Source organism: Leopardus geoffroyi, chromosome A3 (assembly GCF_018350155.1).
Source record: "Leopardus geoffroyi isolate Oge1 chromosome A3, O.geoffroyi_Oge1_pat1.0, whole genome shotgun sequence".
NCBI lineage: Eukaryota > Metazoa > Chordata > Mammalia > Carnivora > Felidae > Leopardus > Leopardus geoffroyi.
In genome coordinates, this window is record NC_059336.1 from 116,951,459 (window position 1) to 116,969,328 (window position 17,870).

A 17,870-nucleotide genomic window follows, 5' to 3' on the forward strand; every position below is an offset into this window, starting at 1 on the left:
AGAACCCCCAATTTTTCAGTTCCTTCTCTAAGGCTGACTTACTCAGAAAAGTCTGGAGAAGGATGTTCTTTCTCCATTTGAACAATGAAGTAGATAGGACTGAGTTCACAAATCTCATTGATTCTCCTGGGAAAGTTTTTACAAAATGCAAGTATTGTCCTCCCCCAACCATTGCCCAACCTAGTATCTACTAATCTGAATACCCAGAGTTCTGAAATTCATACTTTTAAAGGTCCTCAGGTGGTTTGGAAACCACTGAATTCAGTGATCTCCAAGGTCCCATCTTGTTGTGATATTCTATGATGTCAGATTCCAGAAAGAATGAGCAAAGGGAACCAACAGGTGAGGCTTGAGCAAGACAAGCCCACACACATAATAAGCAGGAAAGCCCTTGGACAATGGACAATGAAGTTAGAAACCCCATACCCCTAAGAGATATAGCTGGTGGGAAACATAAATTGATTCCAAGCAACTCTGGGCAGATTTATGAGGGTCAAGGCCATCAGAGGGAGCAGGGAAGACCATCATGCCTGGAAGGCCACTGAAAGCAAGCAAATTCTAGCTGGATAAATCATGGGTCTGACCTGGGATGGCAAATCCTGTTCCCATGGAATCTACTCTGGAAAGAATTTTCTCTCTGGACCTCTCCATCAGAAATTGCTGAAAATAAAAACAAAATTTTGTGTACAGAAACCACCTGAGACTAACATATGTCCACTGAGTTGGGAAAGTACTGATCCCTTTATTGAGAAGCAGCCCTAATGTCCCTCCTTTATGGAATGGGAACATAAATCTTGAGATTAGGTGTCTCTGCTTCTCACAGTCAGAAACTGAATAGTAATTTACACAATTTTAAACTGTGTTCATTATGTATCTCCAATGTCAGATGTTATTCTAAGCATTTTACTTAGGCCATCACTTAATATTCACACTAAGTCTAATCTCCATGTGTTCAGATGAAGAAACTGAGGCTCAGAGAGGTATATGATTTACCCTGGGTATCATAGCTGGTGAGGGGCAAAATCCAGGATAGGAAAAGTTAGCCCATCTGGACCCAAGCCCTTGTTTCTCTCCCTACCTCACCAAATGCCCCATCTGGTCAGGAAGTAGAAGCCCAGCATCTCTGGGAATGTCTCAGAACATTTAGAACAGAGTTAACCCGGATGGAAGTTAGAAGTGGGTCCCATTGAAGGGGAAATGCTCAGGTATGGTGCCAAGCCCATACCTTTAGCTCTCTTCCTCAGCACACCCTTAAGAACAGAAGAAAGTGGGGTGCCTGGGTGCCTCAGTCATTTAAGTGTCTGACTCTTGATTTAGGCTCAGGTCATGATCTCAAGATTGGTGAGATCAAGCCCAGAGACAGGCTTCATTCTGACAGCACAGAGCCTACTTGGAATTCTCTCTCCCTCTCTTTCTGCCCCTCCCCTGCCTGTGTGCTCTGTCTCTCTCTCAAAATAAATAAATAAACTGGGGGAAAAAAACAGAAGAAAGAAAACACACACACACACACACACACACACTTCATTTCCAGGACTGAATTAACTGCATGAACTGTCATGCTTCTGCTCCAGATTGAGAAGGCTGCCCCCAAATCTAGGCTGCTTGCCTCAGACACAGACTGGATTTGAGAACAGGCTTCAAGGAGCTGGAGATCACAGGACAAGTGGATTTTGTGATTCCCCTTCCAGGATTGTCTTTTTTCTCCCTGTTCACATTCTCATCCTTAGCTCACTGGGTTTAAATCCCTAGGTGCTGCTGGTGGAGGAGTCATCCATATTCACAGAAACTCCCCTGGCCACATTTCCCATTGTCAGGAACAGCACCTGCCTTAGGCATAGGCAGGAGTCATTAACACAATTCATATTTTTAGAGTTTGGCACTTTACAAAGACCTTTAATATCCCTTGCTCCCTTTAATCCTCATGCCCATCCAGCCCCTTTTACAGACTAAGGAGCTCTGTCAAGGTCCCACAACCAATAATTTATAAGGGAGCCTCAAAACCCATGTCCTTATCCATTTCACCCCTTGGACACAGCCCACACTTAGGATTTGGGTGCTGGAGAGAGTAAAAGGGCAGTTGACCAGGAGAGCTCTGTTAAATGCCCTCAGTAAAGAGTTAGCTCTTTGAATTAACAGGTTACTCCTTTAGATTATAAAAAGGTAAGAAAATTAACAACCATTCACACAAACATGAATGGATTCATCACCTTCTTGCCCTTGAAACCAAATCGGCCTTCAAAAACCAAATAGATATCAACACCTTCATTTGAAAAAAGTAAAAGTGGAGAAAGTGTTGAATACCCAGTGTTGAGTAGCTGTATGCATTGGAACCTCAACTAGAACTTCCATTTCCTGACCTTGGGGCCAGGGCAGTGTCACAAAAGCCCACCACACTGGCCCAGTTTTCAGATTACCAAATCTCCCCAGTGCAATCTCAATCTGATTGCTTGTAATGAGCAACCCAAACTAAGCTTTCATTTCTGTATCATTAAATCAGTTGAAAATCTTCAAAAAAATTTTTCATTTTAACATTTTAGTGAGCAAAAGTATGTATACCAAATTAATTTTTCAATAATTCTCTATAGGTAGAATTTGACTTAATCACTTTAGAGGGAAATAATTTCTTCAGTCTTATAATGACATTTTTATATTTTAAGTAAAAGTAATTTACCAAGAACACATTTTTAAGAAGTTTTTATAGGTTGTACAAATGTTAGAATTCTAGCCAACATGAAATCTTACAATTCCTCAGGATCCAGCCTGGCTCAAAGATAGAAAGTTTCAAAGGAGGGGTGGGGTGTGCTAAGTGATCCTGAGCCACCCCTAGAAGGCCACCTAAGGACACTGGGTACTCTGGAGACACAGCACCCAGAAGTGGTGGTGAGGGGCTCTGAAAAGGAGAGCATGCACTGGAGAGAAATGTGATCTGTTTCCCATTTTTTATACTTTCTGTTACATAGAGAGCCTGGAAGCCGCTTTCACTGTGTTTACAAACCTAACTTGGTTATAAATAAGGAGGCTGAGCCTCACTGGGGGCCTGACAGATGGACAAAGCCACTGTCCTGGGTGCTTGGCCAATGGGGAACAGAGGGCTATGGAGCTGATTCTACCTCCAGTTTATTCTTTTGAGCTTCTCCAAGCTAAGGGGATTCTACATGCATGTGTCCAACCTTTGGGAGCAGGTTAGATGAAGTTACAATAGCATAGATTGAGCACCTGTGATTTGCCCAGCGCTGTGCCCAACTTGGTGAGAAATTGGGAAGGGCCCAGCCACTGCCCATGCCTGACTCACCTCAAAAGAGTCTTCTCTCCCTCCTCAGAACTCCCACAGTGCAGTTAGCCGAACTCTCAGAGGGCTTTTTTTTTCTTACTGTCCTGTGTTGTAGATAGTTGCATCCCTTTTAGTGTCCCTTAGTAGGCTATAAGCTTCTTTTTTTTCAAGTTTATTTGTTTTGAGAGAGAGAGAAGGCAAATGGGGGAAGAGCAGAGAGAGAGGGAGAGAGAGAATCCCAGCACAGAGTCCGTTGTGGGGCTCCGTCCCACGAACCATGAGACCATGACCTGAGCCGAGATCAGAGTTGGACACTTAATCAACTGAGCCACCCAGACGCCCCTAAACTGTAAGCTTCTTAAGCCCAGATCAGTCAGCTCTGTCTGTGTCTCTCCCCTCATATCTGACCCAGGGCCTGGCACATAGTAGATCCTCAAGAGAAGTTTCCAGTTTGAATGGCTGATCTGTGTCTCTTGCCTTGACCTTGGTGCCATCTTGGAACATGGGTTTGGGGCAATGGAGCAGACAGCTCAGAGGCAGCCCAGGGAAGCCCAAGGAGGAGGGAGGGCCAGGCCAAGTGAGTGATTCCCTTTCCTCTTGTGCTGCAGTTCACTGGCTGTTCACCACGTGCGGGGCCAGTGGGCCCCATGGCCCCACACAGGCCCAGTGTAACAACGCCTACCGGAATTCCAACCTGAGCGTGGTAGTGGGAAGCGAGGGGCCCCTGAAGGGCATCCAGACCTGGAAGGTGCCAGTCACCGACACCTACAGGTATGTATGGCAGAGGGGGTGGGGGAAGCCAAGGGGCACATCTACCCTCCTGAAAATGATGGGGGTCCTGCCTGTGGTTGCATGCTTGTGGGGTGCCTGAGCACACAAGGCTCAGAGGCCACAGACTCTGGCCCATAGAGGGATATAAGGACTAGAGATGGGGAGATGGGGGATAATGGGATATGGCAACAAAGATGTTTTCTCTGTCTTCAAGGAGCCCACAGACTGTTTGTGGAGATGATATACATGCATGAGCTAGCTTCAGAACATTCCTTATCTTTATTACTAATAATTGAAATTATAGTGGATTCTTTGAATATTACTGGATGCCATTCACATGAGGCAGTGCATGTAAAATGTCTGGGAAACAAACATACCATGTACATGAAAGATGATGCTCTTATCCTTAAACCTCCTTTCCTGGGCCTTCACGGTTTGCAAGTAAAACAGCAGTCCTCAAACTCTTGTCCCACACCCACCCCAACTGCATGGTATTCCACTAGAGCCAGGCCAGGCTGGAGGGAGACCTGACTCCAGTGGGCCACTTGGCTAATAGGTGAAGCTGTCGGCCAGCAAGGCTCAGACCAGTAGTTCTCAACCATCGAAATGGCTGAATGACTGGCTGATGCAGGTTACTAGCCCCACGTGGAGAAGGTCTGATTTTGTAGGTCTTAAGTGGGGTCCAAAAATACAAATTTTAAGAAAAATTTTGTGCTAAACATTTTTATATTAATGAAGCAAATGTGACAAGATGTTGACACTTATTGGATCCAGGTTGGGAAGGGAGACATAAACGGTATTCATCGTACTCATTGTGTTCATTCATTCATCCATTGAGAATATGAGTTTCTAACACGTTCCCAGGTAATGCTGATACGGCCCCTGGGAATGACTGAGTTAGGTTAAACCCTTGAGTGTAGTCCTCACTCAGCTCTGTGGACAAGGCCAGTGCTGCAGTCTTCATTTTACAAATGAGGAAACCGAGGCTCAGAATGTCAGGAGCATCCCCACAGACACACAGTCTGGATATCACCTCCAACCCCAGCCTTCTGAGGCACAGACTTACTGAGGCTCCTTCCACAGCAAACGGCAGGCTTAAACAGGAAGCATCATGATGATGACATTGTTGGTGCAAATGCCCCAGAGGCCAAACACAGTGGGAAGTGAGGTCTCTTTCCACTTCCTCAGCCCCACCCCCCATCCCCCCAGCACATCCTCAGCCCCCTGGGAAGGAAAGAGGCTTCTCAAGTTGCCCTGTTTTCTGTGCGGCCCCACCCCTGGGATCTCAGTGTAAATGCATTTCAGGGAGAGCCCTAAGTGCTTTTTAAATGACATTCTGGGCAGGAATGCAATAACAAGGTTTGGCTGCAATCAGATTAGCTGTTCTAGGTCCTACACATCCCCAGTAAACGGTCAAAGACACTCAACCACCCCTGGACTGGCCACGCTGAGCAGGCCAGGCCTCTCCTTCCTGCCCGGCTGAGGTTTCATGGGTCACCCCCTGTCCCAGAGAGACAGAGATGAATGCTTGCTGAGGACCTACCAGGTATTCCTCCTTTTAGCGGTGTGGCAGATGTCATTATTATTAGTGATATTCCCTTGTTTCCATAAAAGGAAACTGGAGTCAGCCACTTTGCAACAGATCTCAGGCCACATAATCAGTGACGGAACTGGAATTTAAACCCAAGGCCCTCGGGCTCAAAGTCGGTGTGTTCTTTCCACTAAAAGTCACACAGGGACTCTGAGAGGCATGCAGGGGGACAGAGAAAACAAGAAAGGGAAGTAGGCATGGCAGTCATGCACCACCCACCTCCAGGAAGCCTCTGGAAATGAAAGCCTGGGAGGGGAGCCCTCCTCCCTCCCCCCACCCTGCCTGAAGGGGTATTGGCCAGCCCAGCCCTCTGTGCAGCTCTCCCTGTATAAAAAGCAACGTGAAGAGGAAAGCACAGGAGCTGTAAGGCAGAGACCTCAACGGTAAACCCCCACTGAGACCCACTGTCCCATCACTGTCCAGGGCAGCTCCCAAACCAGACTGGCTGCAAGTCCCTTACTGCCCCTCCCACAAAGATCCACAAATAGGAGGCGCCATGTAAGTAAGGTGTTACTCTTGGGCTGCATTTCCCCCTGAGACAGTGTGAATCAGACCCACCTCCAAATGTGGGCAAGTTATTTAACCTCTTGAGACTCCGTTTCCCTATCTGTAAAAGGCAGGGGCTGGAGTTTGCTAACACTTGCCCAGCTGGTTGCACAGATTATGTACAAGTGCCTCACACGATGCCTGCTCATGCTAGGTGCTCCCTGGCCTGTCGGCAGAGAAACCGGCTGGAGCAGTGATAATGTCAGGCAGCAGGCAGTGGCATGAAAGTATTTCCAGTAACAGATTGGTCCCACAGAGAGTACTTCCTAACTTCTCTGTTTCCAAAGACTTTTTTCTGACTTCTTCAGATGGGCCCCATGTTTTGAAAGATTTTGCCTGGAAGACAAACTATACTTATTTTTTCCCTTTTTCTTTTTCTTTTCTTTTTTTTTTTTTTTTTAAATAAATCACAACCACATCTAAGTCTAGCCAGGTTTCTGATCTGCATGAATTTCCACAGTATTGCCACAGTGCACTGGATATAATCCCAGCCCAAATCCGGCAACTCTTCCCATTTCTCTCTGGAATATTGAGAGTAGCCCACAGCCCCCAGCGTTGCCTGGGGAACACTCACTGGAAACGTGTACAAGGAGCCATCTTGCTGTTCAAGCCAGACACGTCAAAGTGTCCAAATTGGCAAAGGGGACATTCTGATCTGTAGGACTTTTTAAGACTGGCCTGAGATAGCACCACATCAAAAAGGGAAAAATCAAAACCCGGAAAACTTTGGGGTTTTGTTGTTGTTGTTGTTGTTGAATCCTTGGGGGGGTTTTAATCCTTTAAAGGCTATAATAGATATTTCTCACCTTGACCCTGGATGAGGCTCAGGGCTTGGACGGTAATGTATATTGATCATGTAACTGAGTATCAAAGGAACAGACCATTTAATGATTTGCTTTTTAGCCCACATCAAAATGTCCCCACATCAGAATATCCATGTGGAAAATTCAGGTACCCTCTTTCTGGAGGACATTTTCTCCATGTTAACTAATTCTTGTTTAGTAAGTACAGTTCCTCTAGTGAGAAAAACACATCAAGAGAGATGAGAAAAAGGTGAGAAAGTGTGAGAGCATTTCTTATGATCTTCCCCTATTCCTGGAAGAGTGTGAGCACTCAGTGAGTGCTATCTGGCTGCTGCCTGAGACCCGCCACTATTATCGTTCCAGCTGCTTCTTTACTACTGATCAGAGAGGTGAAGGAAAGAGAGCTAAATGCACCTACTGTTATGCCAAGGTGGGGCCATCATTGCCTGGGGCTTCCTCAGGGATGCACACAGGTAAACGTGTCCCCTACTCTTAACCGGTCAGTTTTCCTGGGCCCGTCTCCCACCCTCTACTCCTTTGCCCACCACCACGAAAAGGGAGAGGAAGAAGAGGCTGGGGAGAAGAAAAGAGCAGGCTTGGTGGGGAGGGGCTTTCGGGGACAACCCCTAAATCCTCATCTCCCCCACCCCGCTGCTTTCCTGCCTTGGGCTTCCCCTTCCTCTGTCAAAACAGAGATGGGTCTCACTCCCCCCAAGGACATATGTCCTTGTGTCCAGACCTGTTCCCCCTCGTAATTCGCAAGTCTCAGTGGACCGCATTCAGCACATATTAGGACGCCGTGACTGACACGAAGTATATAAAGGTGCACATGATCCACTCCCTGCCTAAGAGGAACCCCAGCCAATGGGGGTGTCGGACACAGAAAAAAGCATGTCGGTGTGATGTAGAGAGTACTGCATGGAGGCTTCATCAGGCGCTGCTATCAGAGGCCAGGGAAGGGCCTGAGTTCAAGAATGGCTTCCACGGGGAGACAGCTTGAGGGCAGTCTCGAAGGTGGTAGACTTGTCCACAAAGAGGAGGGGAGGAAGGAGCCCCTAGGCTGGAGCCTCGCGTCCCAAATGCCGTTAGCTCCCTCTGGCGCCAGCTTGAGAGAGAAGCGAGCCTGGAGGCGGTGATAGCAGATGGAAGGCAGCTGGGTTGAGTCCTGAAGAGCTAGGCTGGGGCAGAGAGGCACACATGGAGGGGCCCCGCGGGGCCACCAAGTATTTGGGAGGTGGACTCAGCATGACTGCTGGACTCGGCGAGGAGGCGGGACCCAGGATGACTGCCATGCCTGGGGGCTGAGGAGGCAGGACAGCGAGTGACAGCTACCACCTCGAGGAGCTTGGCTGAGAAGGACAGGCAAGGATTAGGGTAATAGGGAGAGCGTCACCTGATTAAGGGAGATTTCTGGGTCACAGCTCTGAGTGACGATGTCTAGAGTGTGCCCGTGGGGGTGGCGGCCAATGTGGGGCACAAAAAGATCATGGATGCTGGGGTGGGGAGAACCTCAGCCTCACCATGGAGTGGAGACAGACTGCTAGGGACTTTGTGTGACTCTTTGTGGGACGTACCCCACACATCAGTAGATGTCGGCAGCCACCTCTCACTCTTCCTGCCTTCCTCTCCTGTCTGTCCCTCCTTTTCTCCCCTCTGCCTTCCTCCCTGCTTCTCTAGAGTTCACCCTCCTCCCCAGCCCTCAGCCTTCCCCCTGCCCCACCACTCCCCACACACAGATCATTTATAAAAACATTTGTCAAGCACGGCCCACAGCTCCCGATGGTAGTTCTCTCATGGTTCACTTGTTCCTCAGACATAATGTACAAGAGGTCCCGGACCCCAGCTGGAGCCAGCAAATCCTGCCAGCTGACCTGGGCCACAGCTGTTCCTCGTGGTCTCCATCACTGACACGCATTTCCTCACCTGGCTCCAGGGACCAGAGTGTGCAGCTGGATGACACTATCATTCAACCCAATCCACAAGCAGCCACGGGGCTCCTACTGTGTGCCGGCCACTGAGCCATGGGGCTCCTACTGTGTGTCGGGTCCTGAGCCACGGGGCTCCTACTGCGTGCCAGCCACTGAATAGGCACTGCAGGACTTGCAGAGAGGACTGAGACACTGGAGCCTCACCATCTTTGCAAAGACTGCAGGGCACAAAAGTGAAATTAACAGTCCACAGTGCCAATACAGTCCTAGACAACTGTAGGAGAGAGTCACAGGCATGATCAATTGCCAGAGTAATTGTGCAGATAGCCATCGCCATGGAGAGCACAGAGCAGGGAAAGTCAGAGGCAGGGAGATTGCACAACGATTGATGGGCTGCAGGCAGAATGGTGTTTGGGTCCACATTCTGCCACTGACACCATGTGACCTTGAAAGTGTGCTTTCCCTTCTCTGCAGTGTCTCTATCTGTAGCGGGGGGGGTGGCGGGCAGGGTTTTAGAGAGAGGTTACTGAGCTCCCCTCTAGCTCTGATATTCCCAGGTGCTTAGGGCTGCACTGGTCAGGAAGGTTGCACCATCAGCCTTGCTCACTGGTGCGATCCAGAACAAAACTGGGGCTGCAAGAAGCACGTGCCTCCACAACTCACCCCTTACCCCCAGGGGTGTCTCCTGATGGCTCAAATGACCCATCTAGATAATGCAACTATGCATGTAAGCAGAAATTTTCCACTGACCAAGCCTCGTACATACTCCCATGCCTCCTGTGCCCTCACAATAAACCTGTGGGCTGGGATGGGCAAGGCAGATCTTACTACCCTGATTTCAAGGCTCAAAGAAGAGAGGGACTCACCCAAGGTCCTGCTAGGAAGTAGAGGCAGAGCAGAGAGTGGGGTTCAGGAGAGGAATGAGGTGCTCCATGTATCTCCAAGCAGGTTCACTCACTCCTTCCGTCGGTCAACTTCCAGTGTCCCCACGGATGCGTGGCGGCTGACAGGCCATCATACTGCACACTAGCCATGCTTTCGTTTCAGGATCCGGCAGGCAGCCACTTTGATTTGCTGCTAATTCTTTATTTTAAAAAGATTCACAACTCAATTACATCAGGTAACAATGGTTCACAGTCAATAATACAAAACGCAAACCCAATAAACATCCATTCTGACCAGGGGGCATGGATTTAGATGAGGAAAAACAAAAAAATTACAGCATCAGCTCGTCAAGAACAGTATCTTGTAATTTCCAGTAAATTGGAATCACTGCAAGTCATTTTCCCCACTTGAGTGGCAGGTATATTAATTTGTTGTCGTTTGTCAACCATCAAAAATAAATTGTTTACAAGGAATCAGAGTGGGGGGCAAGCTTTGCAGAGTCAGGCTGAGGTTATTATTCTGGCACGAGTTTGTGTGACATGATTCATATGACTTGGAGGTCTTTAGAATCATCAAGGCTGCCTGTGCCCCCACTCGTTCCCTGGGTGAAACTGGATAGCCTTGACCCCAGACCCCTGTGGCCACAGCCTCCTCCACCTATTGGCCTACTCTCTAGAAATCAGGGCCTCATTCATTCACTTGCTTCCACCTCCCAGAAGTCACCCCCAGAAGAGGAGTAGACAGGCTCATCCACAGGGATGCATCAGAACAGCAGCTGCTATTTGGTGCTTGCTGACTACCCTCCAGGCACTGAATTGGGTCCCTTATGGGCATTATGTCATTTAATTCAAACAACAACATTGCAAGGTAGGTACCTCTCTTTTGTGGATAAGAAAAGTGGAGCTCAAAAAATGTCAGTAGCCTGCCCAAAAGTCACACAGCCAGTGAGTAATGCTGGCAGGGCCAGGAGAGGTAGGCAAGGTGCCTCAGACACAAAATGTAAGGGTCGGCCAAGTGCAGGGTCAGCACCCAGGAAGGGGCACCTCACCCACTCCTGGCATTGAGTAACAGCTTGGATTTGGATCCAGGTCTATCTGCATTCTTGCTGTGGCACAGCCCACTCGAGAGGAGATAAGCATTGTACGTAGCAGCAACTCGAAGCTTCCAAAGGAGGGCAGCTCCACGGTGGGACTTCAGGACTCAGAGGGTTGACGAGGGAGGTGCCCCTTCTCCTACAATTAGTCCAGGCAGGCTGTTGCCTGCTCCCCTGGCTTTAATCCAGTCCCTAATCCAGGGTGGAGTTGTGGGGCTGAGGCCAGTAACAGGAAAGTGAAATCTGGCTGCTGATGGCCAGTTGCCAGTTGCCAGGCTCTACTGTCTACTCTGGAGAACTGACCCCAGCCCCGAGTCCTACCTTGCACTTGGCATCAGTGTGTGGTCTCTTCAAACCCACCACTTCTCCTCATGAGGTCAGGGGTCCTTGTCCTCATTTCATTCCTTGGCGGGGAGCTGAGGCTCTGGGAGTTTAACCAGCTTGCCCCGAGTCACACAGCCCGCAGAATGCCCAGCATGTGCCTCAGAACTCGGGCCTCTTTGCATCCCACATAATTGCCAAGAGCTAGGTCAAGGCCTAGAAGGGGCTAGAGTCCATAATGGGGAGGGAGGCAGGAGAAATAGGGAAGAAGGGCTAGGGAGGGAAAGTGAGTCAGGAACAAACGACTTCTAAAATATAATAATTTGGCTAAATTTATACATGTGCAAGAGTTCAGAATGATTCATAATGCATGCAGATTTATGCAAATGGATATGCAAACAAGGCAGGATGGGATGCACAGGGTACCGCTTACCTCTCAGCCACAGCACAAGTGGGCAGGACGAGGTCTCTGTCTCCAGCAGCAGTTTTCCAAGCAAACCACACCTTCAGGTTGACAGGATTTTCTCCTGCAACCTGGCAAAGCCCCGAAACACGGAGTAGCTGGCAGGACTGAGGAGAGGGGCCTAACCACATGCTATCCTTACATTCTACACAGACCGTCTCTGGAACCCCACTGCCACCCACCCCTGCCCCAGGCTTCCCTCCTCTGGGCTAAAGAATTTTCTGCTGCTTTCCTCTCACCAATAAGCCTTCCTTTCCCCTCAGCCTTTTAATTGTCCTTGCCACCGTCTTTATTTCTAATGAGTCAGGAGCAAGGATGGGCCAGTAGCTTCTCAGGCCACCCTCCCTGTGTATCCACAGAAGCCTTGCAGCAGCATGTCAGAGAGGAAATGGCCTCTTCGAGGGGAAATGTGGGGGTTTGGACAAGGGTCTGCCACTGACCGGCTGTGTAGCCTCAGATGAGTTACTTAATCCCTCTGAACCTCGGTGTCCTCATCTGTCAAATGAATTACTAACAGCTACTATTTATGGCTATGGGCTGGGGGGGGGGGGGGGGGGCAGGGGGAGTCATGTGCATTCATGCCTGCCACCTTGTGGGATGTTCAGGAATTAACCCTACCTCCCTCTGCAGACCTACGTCCTCTTCCTTCCCCACCCCAGCCACCCTGCTACAGCCACACATTCCATAGGTTTTCCTGCCTCTTCACTTCTATTCACTTCGCTTCCACCTGACTCCCACCCTCCACCTGTTTCTGCTTGTCTGAGAGTCCTACCCGTCCGTCATCTCGGCCACCCCCAGTGCCACCAGAGCACGCCACTACTACAATGCCTGTCACAGTCCTGTCTCCCTTTTCAGGCTCAGAACACCTGATTGCCCTGACTTTGTGCAGAGATCTGCCACTTTCTCAATGCTTTTACCCATTATCTCTTTTTGATGTTAACCTCCCCTCTATCCCGTGAGTTCAGAAAAGAAGATATGGTTCTTCTTTTTTTTTTTTAATATGAAATTTATTGTCAGATTGGTTTTCATACAACACCCAGTGCTCATCCAAACAGGTGCCCTCCTCAATGCCCATCACCCACTTTCCCCTCCCTCTCACCCCCATCAATCCTCAGTTTATTCTCAGTTTTTAAAAGTCTCTTATGGTTTGCCTCCTTCCTTCTCTGTAACATTTTTTTACCCCTTCCCCTCCCCCATGGTCTTCTGTTAAGTTTCTCAGGATCCACATAAGAGTGAAAACATATGAGAAAGACAGACATGGTTCTTTGACTACAGAAGAGGCTAGGACTCTAAGAGGATACACAGCTAGGAAATAGTCCACTCCGTTCATAGAACTCAGAGTCTTCTGGTCCCTCCACTTGGCCTCCCTGATATAGCCGCCTTTATGGTGGGACTTCTCTTCTCATAACTAGGCCTGTCTCTCTAGTTTCTTTGTTAAGCCCCAGGAGGGCCTGGAGCCCATCTCCCATCTCCCCTTATGCACACAGCCCTAAGCCACATCAGTTTTCAGTGAACTACTCTCAGTGCCTGGCGACCCACAGTGGCATTCCACGGAGACCTCAGTCCTTCACCTGCCACATTAGCAATCAGCCAGCCCTCCAGGCTTCTCTCTGCAGAACGGGGCTTAGCTCTGCCTTAGGAGAGCCTCCAGGAGACCCTTCACACGCTTGGAACACGGAACATTTCCTAGAATTGCAGGTGGCGAAAGCCACTGTGTGTGCACACATACAAAACTGCCTTGCATCTCTTCCTGAACGCTTTTCATAAAGGACCTCGGATCTGAATGCACAGGGACGTGAAAACCTCCACCGTCCCTTTCCCTGGCAGATGATCTCTGGGGAGGCATTTGTAGCTAGTGTGTAGCTGTCTTCCAGACACACTGCTTTCCTGGTAAGGGTCACCAACTGAGTTCTTTTTCTCCCATCCTTGTTTGACTTCATCTCAACAACCTAAGAGGCAGCGGAAATAATCCCGCCACACCTCCCCCCAACTCTGTTTTTATTTCTCATGATTGGTTGTTTGTTTTCTGCCCACACATTGCTCTAGAAAGAGTTGCTAGTAGGATGGGGATAAACAGTCTGCTCTCAGAAACACTGCTCACCTCACTCATTCCATGTGGAACTTACTTGTGTCTAGACCCGGTGAGGAAACTTTAAAACTGTGTATGAAGTCAATTACTACTACCTTCACCATTAATAATAATAATAATATATAAGTTATAATCATATATATTATATAATATAATAATATGTAATAACTACTATTATAATAAATGCTTATTATGTATCAGCCACAATTCTATGGTTGCTTGTCTTAATTCCTTTACTCCTCACACACACGTGGGCTAAAAGGTAGGTCCTCTTACTAGCCCTATTTTACAGATGTGGAACAGGATAGTTAAGTCAATTGCCTAAGGTCACATGAGTCCTTTGATCTTGGACAGGGAGAGAAACCATAATGGGAAATCCCAGACATTCAGGAAATCATCCCCCAACACCCCACATTAGAACAGACTCTACCTGTCTTCCCTCTCTCCTCCCTTTCTTTCTCTTTTGTACCCCTTATTAGTTCTTTACCTTCCTACCTCTGTGAATGAGGCAATTCCCTATCCCTCTCTAAACTTGACTGTCCTCTTCTGACCATGGGGAGAGGATCCCTCCTTGCTGACCTCATTGCCTGATGATGTGGGAGAGAACCATCAGGACCACGATGGGGTGCACTGAGCCCACTGGAACCTGCTGGGTTCGAAGGAAAGGAGTCAGTCTTCATGTGCTCTGCTCTGTTGCAGCATCTCGGGCTACGGAGCTGCTGGTGGGAAAGGTGGGAAGAACACCATGATGCGGTCCCACGGTGTGTCTGTGCTGGGCATCTTCAACCTGGAGAAGGGCGACACGCTGTATATCCTGGTCGGACAGCAGGGGGAAGACGCCTGTCCCAGCGTAAGTGCCCAGAGTGGGGACCTCTCCTTCACACTCACCAGGACCTGGGCAGGCCCTCACAGGGCATCTGGACTCTTTCCTCCTGGGGGCTCATATTCAAAGATGGCAAGACTCAGCCCTTGTTCTGCCTGCAAATGTCCCTCCATTTCCTGGCCCATTGGGGTACAAAAGAAAGTAGGCGGTATGGCTGTTGGGGTTTCACCTCCCCACAGGAACTAAGGCTGAGGCATGGATTTCAAGAGGAACCCTTAAAACTAAAAAGCTAGATCCAACTTGAATGGGCAAATGGTTGTTCTCAGCAGACTACAAGTTGAAGCCCTTTTCCTAAACTTTCTTGCTAGGACACCAACGTCTTTAGCCCATTATTATAAAACTGGAAAATACCAGTTTAAATTTTTTTAAGTTTATTTATGTATTTTGAGAGAGAGAGAGAGAGAGAGCAAGCAGCGGAGGGGCAGAGAGAGGGAGAGAAAGAGAATCCCAAGCAAGCTCAGCACTGTCATCATGGAGCCCAGCATGGGGCTCGAACTCATAAACCATGAGATCATGACCTGAGCCATAACCAAGAGTCGGATGCTTAACTGACTGAGCCACCCAGGCGCCCCAGGAAAATACCAGTTTAAACATTTTCTGCTCAGCTCTAAATAACAGATTCATAGCCACATAATTGTACATAAATGCATAGGGAAATTTCCAAAAGATACAGGTAACAGTGGTTGCTTTCTTTTTTTAAATTTTTTAAAATGTTTATTTATTATTGAGAGACAGAGAGATGCAGAGTGTGAGCAGGGGAGGCATAGAGAAAGGGGGAGACATAGAATCTGAAGTAGGCTCCAGGCTCTGAGCTGTCAGCACAGAGCCTGACGCAGGGCTCGAACTCACAAACTGCGAGATCATGACCTAGAGCTGAAGTCAGTAGCTTAACCAACTGAGCCACCCAGGCACCCCAGACAGTGGTTGCTTCTGAGGAGGAGACTAGAGTTGGGGTTGCTTTACTAGTGATGTCTGATATCACAAAAAGAATGTATTCATGTAATGTTTATTATCTGGGTGATTAAAACTAAAAAAGAAAAGTTAAAGCCTAGAATCAGAGCTAGAACACCATGCAGTCCACTCTCCCCAATTTACAGATGAGAAAATGGAGACCACAGAGGTGAAGGGACTTTTCCAAAGCCACTCGTAATACAGCACAGAGTAGAGGCTCTGGCTCTTGTTTGTGCTGTGCCCTGCGCTTGCCTAGGACTCGGTTTCTATGCCCTTTTCCTTTTCCCCACTTAGAGCCTGTCATCTAACAAGCCAGACTGCCATCCTCTGTAGTCCCAGAAACAGCCTGTCACTCTGGTTTCTGACCCCATTGCAGTATCCACCTGTCAAACAGGGAGCTCTCCAATAGCAGAACTTAAGAAAGCCAACAGTGTTCTAAAATTGCCAGAAGAAGGAGACCCTGAAGACTAACAAAGGAGCAACCATGCAGAGTCCAGCACGCCAGGTGTTTGCCTCTTGTCTGTGTTGGCGGAGACAGGAGCCTGGTGGTGCCGGCTCTCCTGGCGGGAACTCAGCACCGTTAGGTACTGACCTTAGGTGCTCACCTGAAGCACGGCTTCTGCCCAGGGTGGGGCCAAGGCAGGGAGCAGAGTTCTAGTGCCCAGGACCCAGGGCCCCTTCTGTAAGAACTTATTCAAGAGTAGCCTCGGGGGACAGATGTGGGAACAGGGACTACACAGAAAGGAGTACAATTCCACAAAACAAACTCAAGACTCCTAAAAGCTGGGCCGCAGGCTGGGAGCGAGGAGTAAAGCCCAACACCCATCCCCACCCCCACCTTTCAGGGTTAAAACAAAGCAACAGGAGGAGGCTTAGCAGGTGCAATCTTGTGCATGAGAAATGTCTGGACTCCAACTTTTATTTAGCAACTATAATCAGGACTTTCCAACCTGATACAATATATTAAGTCATTAAATTACAGGCTGCTGTAATTTCCACAGGAATGTATTGAGTGCTAATGTAATTCTTTCATCTAAGCAGAAAGATTGCATTGACTTCTGCAAGGGACTTTTACTTGATTGGATTGTAATCAGTTATGTCTTTTCACAGGACCAAGTCCTTTTTTTTTTTAATTCAATTGTAACCTACTTGCTCCTCAGAGTTGCTGCACTTTATCGTTGTATTAATCAACCTACTTGCTCTCAAATTTCGTGAAACCACGAGGAGAGCTCTGAAGAAGCCCATTCTCAGCCAGGGACGGAGGGCAGCCCCCTCTGCTGGTGGGGCCAGGCATCGTAGGAACAAGGGGTGGGGTTAGTCCTGGGGCTTCCCTTTGGCTCCACGTGGCGGGAGTCACTGGGAGAGAGAGAGAAAGAAAAGACCTTCATTCACAGCACTAACTCAATCTCCAGTCCTCTCCAGGCAGAAACATGGTGCCTAGAGAGGATCCTCTCAAGAATGGAGTGCACTCTAAGAATTAAACTACAGGGTTTGGCAGCTTTCCTGGTGCGATAATACACCTGTGTGGAGTCGTTCTTCCTTTGTGCGTGGCTACACTTGAGCCTGGGATGGGCTCTGGCCGCTGGAAACCCCCTCAGCTCCTGCTTCTCCAGTTCCTCCCAAGCCTCATCTGGTGGCATGACCACCAGATCTGGTGGGATGGGTCTCTCAACATCAGCACTATTGACATTTTGGAGCAAATGGGTCTTTGTTGTGATGGGCACTGTAGGCTCTTGAGCAGTATCTCTGGCCTCTACCCACCTGATGCCAGTAGCATCCCCTCAGTACTGACAATCAGAAATGTGTCCAGACATTTGCCAGGTGTCCCCAAGTCAGCAAAACCACGGGTCTAAATTTTAAATGTCACAACTACCATCACTTGCAAGGCAAGTATTGTGAGGCATCAGCCCACACCCAGACAGTCCCCAGTTCATTCACATGTATTCAGCAAATATCTATCGAATACCTTCTCTGTGCCAGGCACTGCTCTAGCAACTTGATATATATCCATGAACAAAGAAAGATCTTTGCCCTGAAGGAGCTAACATTTCCGTTGGGGGAGGAGGGATGAACAATGGCTAGTAAACATCAGTCAGTCAGAACACCCAGAAGTGAGAGAGTTTCGGTGAACAGAAGTAGGGTAAAAAGAGTCAGCTGTGTGGGACAGGTTGCAATTACACATAGGGTGGTCGAGGGAAGCCTATTGGACAAATGACAGCTGAGCAGAGTCCTGAAAAGGATGGAACCAGGAAAATATCTGGGGCACCAGCCAAGC

General features: G+C 48.5%; 1 protein-coding gene across 2 annotated transcripts in view; it reads left to right on the forward strand.

Annotated features, from left to right (window-relative positions):
- ALK (ALK receptor tyrosine kinase) overlaps positions 1–17,870 on the forward strand; it is a 704,322-nt gene that overhangs the window by 645,130 nt on the left and 41,322 nt on the right. For both annotated transcript variants that reach the window (XM_045447274.1, XM_045447273.1), the window contains exons 12-13: positions 3,880–4,042; positions 14,461–14,611. In XM_045447274.1, coding sequence (XP_045303230.1) covers positions 3,880–4,042; positions 14,461–14,611 — 314 coding nt within the window. The remainder of the gene's footprint in view (positions 1–3,879; positions 4,043–14,460; positions 14,612–17,870) is intronic.